Source organism: Trachymyrmex cornetzi, unplaced genomic scaffold, assembly GCF_001594075.2.
Source record: "Trachymyrmex cornetzi isolate Tcor2-1 unplaced genomic scaffold, Tcor1.1 scaffold1435, whole genome shotgun sequence".
NCBI classification, from domain to species: Eukaryota; Metazoa; Arthropoda; class Insecta; order Hymenoptera; family Formicidae; genus Trachymyrmex; species Trachymyrmex cornetzi.
In genome coordinates, this window is record NW_017296022.1 from 82,410 (window position 1) to 94,758 (window position 12,349).

The 12,349-nt window shown below is 34.8% G+C and overlaps 3 protein-coding genes across 7 annotated transcripts; 2 read left to right on the forward strand and 1 right to left on the reverse strand.

Moving 5' to 3' along the window:
- Nucleotides 1-243: 243 nt before the first annotated feature.
- LOC108757462 (protein anon-73B1) lies at nt 244-2,067 on the forward strand. Of its 5 annotated transcripts, none has more exons than XM_018501878.1 (3): nt 244-979; nt 1,547-1,749; nt 1,818-2,067. In XM_018501878.1, the coding sequence occupies exons 2-3, from the start codon at nt 1,579-1,581 to the stop codon at nt 1,914-1,916; spliced, it is 270 nt and encodes an 89-aa protein (XP_018357380.1). In that variant the 5' UTR covers nt 244-979; nt 1,547-1,578; the 3' UTR covers nt 1,917-2,067. The 5 variants fall into 5 exon arrangements, with proteins under 5 accessions (XP_018357380.1, XP_018357381.1, XP_018357382.1 ...); XM_018501879.1 differs by having other exon boundaries at nt 245-979; nt 1,577-1,749; XM_018501880.1 differs by having other exon boundaries at nt 245-687.
- Nucleotides 2,068-2,713: 646 nt separating this feature from the next.
- omd (integrator complex subunit 5 omd) lies at nt 2,714-6,855 on the forward strand. Its single transcript, XM_018501876.1, has 11 exons — nt 2,714-3,081; nt 3,181-3,310; nt 3,517-3,926; nt 4,007-4,142; nt 4,231-4,900; nt 4,977-5,221; nt 5,293-5,498; nt 5,567-5,713; nt 5,801-5,941; nt 6,288-6,548; nt 6,634-6,855. The coding sequence occupies exons 1-11, from the start codon at nt 2,860-2,862 to the stop codon at nt 6,853-6,855; spliced, it is 2,790 nt and encodes a 929-aa protein (XP_018357378.1). The 5' UTR covers nt 2,714-2,859.
- Nucleotides 6,856-8,086: 1,231 nt separating this feature from the next.
- On the reverse strand, nt 8,087-12,136 carry Sec61alpha (SEC61 translocon subunit alpha). Its single transcript, XM_018501877.1, has 8 exons — nt 11,935-12,136; nt 11,675-11,742; nt 10,611-10,676; nt 10,292-10,502; nt 9,963-10,220; nt 9,678-9,844; nt 8,959-9,348; nt 8,087-8,873 (listed from the first exon to the last, which is right to left on the reverse strand). Exons 1-8 carry the CDS (start codon nt 11,939-11,941, stop codon nt 8,610-8,612), a joined length of 1,431 nt encoding a protein of 476 aa, XP_018357379.1. The 5' UTR covers nt 11,942-12,136; the 3' UTR covers nt 8,087-8,609.
- Nucleotides 12,137-12,349: the final 213 nt, after the last annotated feature.

Below are 12,349 nucleotides of genomic sequence, written 5' to 3' on the forward strand. Positions count from 1 at the left end.
TCTGCAATTACGATCGTCGAAATTTGTACGGCGCAAAATTAACCGTGAGACGCGCTATATGACGAAATCGAGATAATTAATTAGAGCGTGCAAATTCACCGAAGGACAAACGCCTGACTGGGCCGAAGTTAACCACGATTGCGGGAAGATGTCGCGCCGCTCGCGCGCGGCGCCATCTGTCGGCGAGCGCGGCAAGCGCGAACGCCGTGCGCTGCCAACGTCAGGGAGCTAAACTGCGTCGCGCTACGCCGAACCTGACCGAGCCTGAACCAAGCTGAGCCGAGCACAACCGAGCCATTCCGAGCGGATGGCCTCGGCAGGATTCGGCGTGTAAACCGAAGATCCACGATCGCGATCTCGAATTTTTCGTCGACCTCCCGAAAGTGGCCGAAAGTCGCGCGAATCCTCCGCCATCGTTCACCACTGTCGCGGCACTCGCGGCCGCTTAGGCGGCTTAGGTTCCATGAAACGTCACGATTACTGTGACGGGACTACAGTGGCTGGGAAGGACGTGCATACATATGTTTATGAACGTTCTAATGTTGGTACTATCTGTCGCTACACGCGAGAGAATACGAGGCGACGATCTTCGCCGGTCACTGTCGTTTATTGATTTCCTGGCTTTATAGAGATATATATTTCTCGCATAAATACCGCGAGATACGATGTGCCGGCGTGATTGAACAGGTACTTGTCGCTCGAGGACTCTCGTTTTGATGGAGTCCGCAGAAAGTTCTTTGCGCGAGAAAAGGAAGACAGGAAAGGCAGGATTGTTTTTCGTGCGAAAACTGCTTGGAGCAAAAGAATGAAATGCCATTAGAAAAAAAAAGAAAAAAGAACCGAGAAAATAATTCGTCAAGCCCGAACATAAATTTATGAATGAACAGGTTTCAAATGATTATACGCTTCCGCGATTTTTGTGGGGATGTGACGTACTTCGCGGAATTGAAATAATTGAATTCCATCGCGTGGATTGACGGTTTGTTATGCAAATTGTTCGAGAGAAAAACATGACTATACATGTTTGTTCGCTCAGATACGCACATTAATCTGTTATTGTTAGTCTGTTTTTTGTAGCTAAACTAGTACTCCTTACACATACTTAAAATGAAATCAGTATATGCCCACAAAACACATTACAATAACAATGCATTATTATATAATTTATACTTAACAATGTAGAATTAAAATATAACAGTTATATGCATTTAAATTTAAAATTTTTATTATTATGTTCCAAATTAAAATCCAATTGATAACATATATATTCTTGTAAAGTAGTAACAATTGTTATATCATTACTTATGTCTCTTTAACAACACTATTCTTAACCTTGATACTCTTAACCTTTGTTATATCAACAATATGACTCATGTATATGTTATCGGTTATATTATTGATATAATGTTACTGTTTTGTGTTCTGCAAGTATTCAAGATTTGACAAAAACGAATCCTACTTTAATAATAAAGACTAAACTTCTTAGAAACCTATGTTATTGTTTCTTTTAATTATAATAAATTTATGTTCTATTGATGTGTTGTAGATAAAAGCCCATGTGCTTTTTTATATTTAGAGATGGCTGACGCGGATCCACAATTTAAACGCCTTTTACTGCCAGCAGAGGAAACTCTATTTGAACAGTTGCTGAGATTCGGCCTTTATGTAGGTGCAGTATTCCAAATCATGTGCTTGTTAGCTATAGTCGTGTATCAGGCTGGTCCATCCGACGGTGTGGCAGCTCTAAAGGTACCTTCTAGTTATTGCAGACTGTTAAGACAATGGTTTTCTTGCAGCAATAATTCTTGTCATTGTAGGATGACCCAAGTGATGTTGAATGTTCCGAAAACAGTCCTCAAGTGACACCAAGAAGACCTCATCGGCCACGGAAGCAGGAAAAAAAGAAAAGGCGTTGAATTGTTTACATTTCCTGTGACATTACTTTGATATTAATCTCATAATCTTACATCAGATGTTTTCCATTTGGTGACACAAGTTTTGTCTCTATTACTCATGAAACGTAAAAAAAAATAGGACGACATTTGTATCGACTATATTCATTAAATGAAAAACCATCAATTAATTTATTTTCATAATTCAAGATTCTTGAAAACTGGATTTTTAGAATAAGTCTTCAGTTTGTTTTCATCTAAGTTATTTACTAAATGGTCATTTTATAATACAATGCCAATCTGTAAAATATAATTTCATCCTATTTTTTAAGCATGGAGATATATCTACTTCAACCTCACGTATAACCATTGTAAAATCATTATTTCTACGTAATATTTTATAAAAGAAAAAAATTATTGTCTTTCATATAATTTGCAAGAAAGATTTTTGCAATACAAATGATTTTCCAAAAAAAAAGATGTGTTAAATATTCTATTTTTCAAACATGAAACTTCTCTCAATTTCATGTATGTACATTAATTGTAAAAACGTTATCTACTTAATATTTCATAAGAGAAGAAATAACTTTCTTATATAAAATTCTTATATAAATCTATTCTTTCTCATTTAAATTATATATAAAATTCGCAAAGATAATTTTTGGAATAAAAATATGCTTTCAAAAAGAAAGATGTCTGAAGACTTCATCGAAGAGTTCCTTTTAGAATAGGCAATTTTAAGACCATCCTGTATTACAATGCAACTACCTGAGACGGTCACAACATAACCTTTCAACTCCTGTAATTGCAACATAACCTCTCATACACCTGTCATATACCATAACCTCTTAATTAAGAAAAGCCACGGCTCATCGATGCGATGAATTTACGTTGATTTGACTGGAAATGCGGACATAATTGGACGATGCTTTGTATCTGAAGCATTATTACTAATAATTCGTCAAAAATGCTGCATAATACGGCGACTTTATCGCCTCAGGACATTTTAACTGAGGTTAGAAAATTTATCTCCGGTGCCATCCGGCCTGCCCATAGCACAAACACGCAAGATGTAACCCGTACGGCATTATCTTTGTTGAAAAATGTACCCGCAGCGAGGGAAGCTGTGCTTGAATATTTTTGTAATGTATTTTTTGTCGCTGTAACAAAATATGTTCGTCAGATCGAGGTATGTAATCGCATTGTATTCTTAACTCATTCGCCCTTTTACATAGCATTTCAATATGATTAAAACAATATCGATAATTCATACTCATAATCTTTATAGTCAAATCAGAATATATCGATACCTGAAGAGAGCATTATAGCAGAAATTCATGCTATCTTGAGCAGTTTCGTCAATGGAAATCCAGAAGCATGGGCGCCTATCATATCAGCATGGTCGTTGGACTTACTAGGTATATATATATAAAATTTAATTTATATTTAGTTATATATATATATCTATATATTTAAATATTAAATATGTATAAATACTAAATATAACTATAAATAGTTTTATATATATTTAACTAAATACATATTTTATTTTATTTAGTTTTATACATATTTTATTTAGTACAAAATCCATTTCTGCAATGTACAAAGTAAGCTCCTTCCACAGGCAAACTGTCCTCGGACTATTCAAAGCGCGGCAATTTACCTGTCAATGCAGGCATCAATGATTTTATGCAACAATGGATGTCGTGCCGTGCAACAAGGACTTTAATAGACATTACGGCCCAATGTCTGCAGTGTCTTATGCATTCCGATACGGAGTCTTGTATCAAGGCATTATTAGACACCAGTGTGATACACAGTCCATATTTCGATTGGGTCGTTGCTCATGTAGGAAGCTGCTTTCCAAACACTGTGATCACAAGAGTATTATCGTGCGGATTAAAAGACTTCTGTGCCATGGGCTATGAACATAACGTTAAGAATCCAAAGTTAAATTCTGTTGTCGGTATATTGGGACATTTAGCTGGTAGCCATTTTCAAGATATTAGAAAAGCGCTGTTAGACTTGTTTGAGGTAAGCTTATTATATAAGTTGTATGGTATATGTATTTCTAATTTAAGTTATATTATATATTTGAATAATTTATTTCTTAGTGGAGTTTGGAAGAAGATCTAAGTCTTGACGAAGATACCAAAAAGCAGAAACTAGCCACTATACCATTTCTTTTGAATTTGGCTTCACTTTCTCAGACTCTTTTGAAAGCAATAACTAGCGATGTGTTACAAATATGTATGTTTTTTAAATAGAAATTACATTTAAAGTAAACCTAATGTTATAATTACAATTAAATATAGCTATAAAATAATGTTTGTTGTAGTGAAATCAGACGTCATACCACGACTGGCATTGTTTGCAGCAGATTGGTGTAAATACTTTGATAATCAACCAGCGGCCTTAATGGACTTGACAGTACACTTAATATTAGGATGCGAGCAAGGCGCATCACAAATAATCAATGTACTACTAGATATAAGTTTAAATACGAGCAATGTTGGCTATCACAGCGTTAATGCGGCGCAAAATGTGAAAAATATTTGTCGAGAGATATTAGAATTGATTCTACAGGAGATTGACCTCTTATTGAGAACGCATGGACCGCAATCCGCGAATATTCATCTGCTGAGTTCTATCAAACACGAGATATCGTTGATAGTACCAATGCTGCTAAATCCAAATCCACTGCGTGTGCAAACGGCTGTCAGACTGTTATGTTTTCTCAGAAGTCAAAATCCGAACATAGTTGTCTCCACAGTATCCTACATGCTGATGAAGGTGCAAACAATGTTCCATCTTGCGGCCTTAATACGTCTTATCACTAATAATGTTGTACAGTTCCCTACGAGTAAATCCGTAACTGAAAATATGCTTGCTGGTCACGATTACTTTACGCAGGTCTTGGAGCAAGCACTCAGAGAAATACACTATAAAAACGTGATAGAAAAGGAGGAATCAAAACAGTTATTCAAAAATCTTATTCTGATGTTAAAGCAAGTGTCAACAGTTTAAAATAATTAAATATTTTATAGTTTAATTTAATAATTGGTGTCTTTCTATTCTACTTAGATGGGAAAAATCAAATAAGGTGGAGATATTGCAGTCACAAATGATTAGCAGAGCCCTCAGAGCTAATTTATATCAAATATCTTGTTTATTGATGAGAAGCGATGATTTTGATTTGGCGAATGATATCATTACTCTTTTGGATCTGTTAAGCACATCCGAAAAAGATTATATTCTCGATATAGAACTTATGCTGAAATTAACGAGGGCGATCATACAGTATTTCTTTTTATGCATTGCTCAAACTGGTAATTGGAATTCTATAAAAAGTTTTATATTTTTATAAGTAACAAAGTGTATGATAATGCAATTTTTTTAGATATTATAAAAAAAGAACAAGGAGTAAAGATGGTATGTCATTTACTGAAAGATTTAACATGTCATTCTACGTCCGCACGTGTATTGGCTCTCAGAGAGATACTAGGAAATAGTATCAATAATGAGCAGGCCAAATACTTTGGCGCTAAGGAGAAATTCGAGCCTCATTTTGAAGAGATGTTATTATTACATCAGAATCATAAACAGGTATAAAAGTATGATAAAAGTACATTTAAAATATGCAGAATATGTTTTGATACATAATCTCATCCTAGGTGACAAGTACCATGTTAGCGCAGCGACATTCATCGGTATTTCACGCTGGTGTGATAGGACATGGTCCACGAAGACTTCCGCCGGAAAATTCGATCGATAAGGAAATCATTATTTTAAACAAAATTTTGCTAATAGATGTTATAAAGGTAAAGAATCCGATAAAGAATTCATTTTTAGTAAATCTCTAAATTTTATATTAAATACTCTAACATTCAATTCGAATTACTTTTCAGGCTTGTTGCAGCAATCAGGAATCAGATCGATATTCAATTAACTTGGATGCTCTGACAATGGTCAGCTTGTTGTTAGTTGAATTGGTATCGCCTGATGTTATGTACAATGGTCTACCGTGGCCTGACGAGGAATTTACAAAGGTATTATTTATGTTAATTGTTAATATGTTAATTTTCAATTAGTTATACAATTAACTTATTGATTTTTTCATAATTAACTTTTTAATTGGAGGTTTTTCTCTGAGAACCGATACAGTACCGAGATTTATTTAACTTCAGATACTTTTGGATTAAATTTATGTTTTATCAACTTTGTTTCTGTCAGAGTAGAATATTTTTCCTAAATTTTCCCAATATTAAAGAATGGCAACAAGAGTTCAAGATTTATTAAATTTAATGAACTAACCGAATCTTTCATTAACAAACAATTATAACATTGAGCTATGCATCATCTCTAGCTGGTTAATTTAATTTTTAATTACTGCAGGTCACAATAGAAAGAGATTTACAAATCCGTCGCAAATTCAAGGATGTTCCTCTGTTGTGGACATTGTTAGAATTGACTGCTTGGTATAGGCCGGCATTAGCATATTGTTCCGTTTTACTGAGAGGCATTACCGCAACTGTCATGGCTAATTGGAATACAGAGGAGGGCGTTTCGCTTGTCAATATAATGGCACTTGGTCAATTATTACCACCGCCGCTGGCGAGTATTAGGGACATTCTATCTGTTTTACAACCTCACCAGGTATGTTTTTATTTTTCTACAACATTATTTCAATTAAATTCATACATTCTAATTTTTTTTATCTCGCAAATGGTTCTGATTGCAGATAAATACAATAATGAGGGAATGTTTGTGGGCGTACATGCGTGAAAATGTGCCATCTCCAGCGCTATTTACGCGAAACGAAGGTACCAATATAGCCTGGAGAGATATCGATATGTCGTCGCCCAATGCACGTTTTACAGATACTCTTCGTTTAGTATTATTGGCAAATATTCACACTTTAGGGTCTCTGTATTCAACATTATTTTACAATGAAAATAAATAATATAAAATGCAATATAATATATATATATTTTTAAAACAATATTTAAATTATTTTTAATTGTATACGTTTTGTAAATACTAGCAATCGCACTTGACAGTAATAATATATATAAAATTTGATATAAATAATCAAAATTGTATTATTCATATCCTCTTTTTTTCTATTTTTTTTACTTTTATAATACATACTTATATATAAGTAATTTCTCATATAAAAGCATAATCATGTTTTAATAATACTGATTGATACAATATTATCAAAATACTTAGCTCATATGAAAATCTCTCTCCTTATCTCTCGATTTATCTTATAACATGTGTTTCAAAATATATAAATACTAAGATTAAATATTTCCACAAGTTTCATGTATTAAACACCATTAACAGTAAGTACATTTGGACATTTAGTTGTTTCTTCCTGTTACATTGATATCCTATATAACAATAGTTATAATTCATATATATCTTATGTAACAATCTTAAATATAAAGTAGAAAATGACAGTCACACACACTGTATAAAATAGGAAGTAATCTTTACTAGTTTCTTGTATACATTCTGTTTTTTATAATATATAACATATTACATAATACATGGATCCTTCTTTTTATGATATAATCGATTGGTTGTAGTCGTCAATTAATAATACGGATAGAAATTTTGTTTTTGGAAAGTACTCCATGATATAGAAAATATTCGTGATGAGATTATGCATACAAAGCGCAATAAATCCATTGAGGAATGAAACAAGGAAGACGAAAAGAAAAATATACATGTGTTTAATAATTATAAAAGCACATTTTCTCTCTTAAATACATATGTATAAGAAACAAATATAATTAATATTTACTTCGTATTATATATTATCAATACAGGAATGGATGGTACCTAAGATGAACGAACGCTGTTCGAATTGCTGCACGAATACCCTAGGTGGGTGTCTCGTCCTAACTGAAATGATTATTTCATATAATCGTATGTAAAATCGATTCAATTCATATATATAAATGTCACGATTTTACTTGTACGCCATTGAGTCTTCACACGGCTCTGTCTACGTCAAATTACAGAGCCCAAAAACGCTAGTAAAAAATGTTGAAAATATTTAATCACTTTCTTACTATGTACACGCTGCTCGTTGTACGAAAGATATTAAATCTTACACGCAAGCACGATGGTGTAGGACAGGCATCTTCCGTGCTTGCATTTGCGAGCATTAAATGTTTATGTTCTTATAATCTCTACGCTCCGTCACTGTATCTTGCCTCTCTGTTGGTGCTTCGTGTATCGTTTGACATAGCGTAGAATCAATAACGTTTAATGTAAAAATAAAAGTATGTTCTTTTTCTCGATATTACATAAACAAAGCTCTTATAAATTTAATGTAAAATAGAATTGTTAGAACAAATTTGAAGTATATCAATGTATACCATTTGAATGTATATCAAAGTGTCAATGGTCACGTTAATATATTCTGCGTAAAAGAAGCACATAGACTTTTTTCAGAATTGTCATTGACAATATAATCTTTTGAGCAGAGAATCAACAATATATACCAATAGTAAGTTAAATATGTGCGACTTTATGTATAACAACGGGGAACTTTCGTTTGGCGCCAGTGCTCGTCTATCATTCTATGAGCTTCGACATAAACACACAGTTGCCAATCCGACTCTCTTACTTTACAATAAATTATTTTACTCAGTTCTTCAGAATTAAAAAAGTTCACTTTTCAAGTCTATAGATGAATTAAGTTTAGAAGAGTAACGTGCTCATGCCACCCATTTCACTTTGCTCCTTCACAAAGATCTCGAAGTATTGGTATATGATTGTGACAGCAAGCAAGATACCGGTACCAGAACCAATCGCGCCCAAGAAGTCTGCTAATACGGAGAGAGCTCCGATACATAGTCCACCGAATGCCGCGGCGGTAGGGATGTATCGATTTAATTCGCGAATCATGGAATTATCTCTGTGGCCTCGCATTACCATCTGCTGTTCTCTCAGTTGTTTAGCAACCTAAAAGTTCAATGATGCATATTGTAAATTTTTGCATAGTATCGAAGATTTACATAAATTATCTTTTAGTGAAAGTTATACTGACGTCTTTTGCGGAGCTTCCGGAGACCTCAATCCACGTTTTGGAGAAGAAAGCGCATGAGCCAAGCATGAAAAGAATGTACAGCACGGCGTGAACAGGATCTTGAACGATATGGCCGACTGATTCAGGAGGCGATAAGTAATAACATAATCCACCAACTGGATATGATCTGGCGGGCCCTCCGCCACCGACGTCCGACCAAACGCCTAATAGATTCACTATAAGATTTCCTTGAAACTTGACGGCCAGCATCTGAGAAATGACGTATAAGTTGGATACCAAAGCCGACTGCAAAATAATCGGAATATTGCTGGTGTAAAACAATTTGATTGGATAGCTGCTGTACTGGCCACGGTATCTGGCGGATTTGATCGGAAGATCTACACGGAAGCCCTAAAAATAAAATAATTTTAAACATTATTAAGACTTAAGAAACGACTATACATATATATGAATATGATAAAGAATGTCATCACGGTCAAAGTGAGATATTTCGAATAATATAATATATATTCTTTATTAAATCAATTTATTTCAGATATGATTGTGTATATATTCAGATACGATAACTTTCACTCTCAACACACAATCAGAAAAATAATTTTATTTTTGAAGTCCAGTCTGATACTTTTTTGTTCAAATATGTATCAGTTAAAAAGCAATTACGTAAAATAAAAACTTTATAGCTCATGCAAATGCCCTATAATCTATCGGCAATTTACCTGGAAGTAAATAACGATAGCGAACACTAAAATGGTGGCAAGAAGATTCATCAGATTTGGAAGATTCTGTCTGTAGAACGCTTCTCGGAGGGCTCGGACTTTGTCCTGTCTGGTGGCCAGCAAATGGAACAACGCGATTACGGCTCCTTCAAATTCTGTTCCACGTCCTATTAAATATACAAAAATACGACTTTAGTTGATAGATTGATTTAGAGACAAAATAGATTATCAAGAATAATAATAAATATATATCATGGTGGTTTTTTCTAATAACGAGGAAATTACCAGTGTTAACTGTGGCTGGTGAAAATGCTTTCCAGACAATGGTCTCACAAATATTAGTGGCAATAAAGAGAGATATTCCACTTCCCAATCCATATCCTTTCTGGAGAAGTTCGTCCAATAGTAATACAATGAGTCCAGCGACGAACAATTGGATGATAATCAGGAGACAGACACCAGCTCCAATTTCAGTCGGATCTCCATACATTCCGGTCATCACATAAACAATAGCTTGTCCAACGGTAATAACCATGCCAAACACTGCACAAAGAAAAAACAAATGCTACTTATGCTCCATTTCAATGATAATATATTAAAATTTATGTACTTACATTTCTGCGCGCCGTTGAATAACGCTCTATCTTTCGGTGTATCGCCAACCTCAATAATTTTTGCGCCGTGAAGCAGTTGCATGATAAGACCCGAAGTAACGATCGGCGAAATGCCTAATTCCATAAGAGTTCCTCTGTTCGACGCAAGTATCACACGAATCCAATAAAATGGATCCGCACTGTCTGAAGACATGATTCCAAACAATGGAATCTGAAAATAACGAGATTATGCATTCATGTTTATTTGTGACAGTTTATACTATTTTCTATCAATTTCTTTCCGTATTATTAATTCAAACCTTAAGGTCTGTGAACTCACCTGACAACATACTAAGAAGATAAATAATGTGATCGCCGTCCATAATACTTTTTCTCTGAATTGGATCTATGAAAAAATATAGAAATATTATGACTCCATTTCATTATGATTAAGATAAATTAACTCTCGGAAGATGTACTCCTTATAGGATTGTGGCTGGGTTTATAGATTTGTTTTTATAGTTAAACTAGTGTACACTTTTTGTATTTAAAGTCAAATACACAGTATACATTTGATAATTGACAACGAGAAAGAAAGTAATGAAGCAATAAAAAAGAAATCTATTGACTTTTGTACTCTATTAGATAATCAAAAGGTTGTAGGTAATCAAAAAAAGTAGGATAATCAAAAGATAAAAAAATATAGTATTTCAAACAGTAGTACAAAAACAGTTGTTTTCAAGTTACAAACTTTTTACACTTTTACAATTTGAAAGAGATCTATGAATGATGTACGAAAAGTAATAAATACATCTCGTATGACTCAGTCACTGATTAAAATACTATAAAAACATTAAAGTCCATTCTGTTATTATGTAAAGTAATATCTACCATAAGATTGTAAGGCATAAAACTTGAGCTTTGAGCCTTAAGCCATAATAAATAACATTCAATCACAGTAAAGTATGAGAAGAATGATTAATTAATTTCTTACACCTTAAAATCTCATTATAGATGTCACTTAAGCGTAGTTATAAATAGTTGCCATTGTAAGAATTGACAACAGTTGAATACTCTCAAATTCAACTGTGATTGATCAATTCTTACTACAATAACTTACAGCTACACTTATGCAATTATAGAATAGGATTGAAAAAGATTAACAGTAAAGTATAAGTTTATCAGGAAAAAAGTATCAAGAAAAGTTATAACTTCGAGGAATACAATTCTACACTGTCATCACATGTCATGGACGTGCGTAAACAGATGGTAAAGAATAATTCATCTCATCTCGTCCTATACTTACACACGCCCGGGACGATTATGGAATTTAGGAAAAACGGTACACGAAACTGTAAATACAAGAGAGAGACGGAAATAGATCGTACGTCGCATGGGATTTACCTTCCGTTGCGGCTTCGCTATTTCCGGCAGTATACTGCAGAATGGCTTTATCACCTCGAGAAATTTGACTGAAAGCAGAAGAGGAGAGGCGGTTTAGCGCTTCCAGGAGCACACGGGTGCGCGTATGTCAGGGTGATTCGCGTCGCCAGCAATATGTTCGTGCGAGAGGTTACGCACGACAATGAAAGAGGTTGGCGGTGAACGCGAATCCGTGATAACGGTGGCTCTTATTTCTGACTGTAAATAACAGACATACTCACATCCCATCTTGCCTGCGTTGACACGACTGTCCTAAGCACTGCGGATCGAGTAACCTTCCCTCACAGGATCCCGTGAATCAACACCGTTGCAAAGTACCCTCTCATCAAACACACGAACGCGGCCGCGTATGCAAGACTGGCAAAGCGCAGCGAGTCGTGGCTCACCCCGCCGACACGTATCAATATGCCAATGTCACGTGACCTGATGATGTTGGCCGGCACGCTTCCGCTTGCGATTCGGCCACCCGTCACCAGATGACGTGCGCGCCGTCGATAATAGCATGGCATGTTTTATCGATAAGATACCGTTAATAGACTATATCGACTCTGGGTAAATTTTTGTTGATACCCAGATAGACAAGCGTGCGATACCCGCACAAGATACCGCTACCGTACTGTTACTGTACTGCCACGA

Excerpts from the sequence above, each read along its gene's own strand:
- LOC108757462 (XM_018501878.1), top strand. The coding sequence starts at position 1,579 with ATGGCTGACGCGGATCCACAATTTAAACGCCTTTTACTGCCAGCAGAG. Across the intron at positions 1,750-1,817 it reads ACGGTGTGGCAGCTCTAAAG|GATGACCCAAGTGATGTTGA; the intron begins GTACCTTCTAGT and ends TTGTCATTGTAG.
- omd (XM_018501876.1), top strand. The coding sequence starts at position 2,860 with ATGCTGCATAATACGGCGACTTTATCGCCTCAGGACATTTTAACTGAG. Across the intron at positions 3,927-4,006 it reads CGCTGTTAGACTTGTTTGAG|TGGAGTTTGGAAGAAGATCT; the intron begins GTAAGCTTATTA and ends TTTATTTCTTAG. Across the intron at positions 4,901-4,976 it reads AATCTTATTCTGATGTTAAA|ATGGGAAAAATCAAATAAGG; the intron begins GCAAGTGTCAAC and ends TATTCTACTTAG.
- Sec61alpha (XM_018501877.1), bottom strand. Across the intron at positions 10,677-11,674 it reads TAGCGAAGCCGCAACGGAAG|ATCCAATTCAGAGAAAAAGT; the intron begins GTAAATCCCATG and ends ATTTTTTCATAG. Across the intron at positions 10,221-10,291 it reads ATTCAACGGCGCGCAGAAAT|TGTTTGGCATGGTTATTACC; the intron begins GTAAGTACATAA and ends TTCTTTGTGCAG.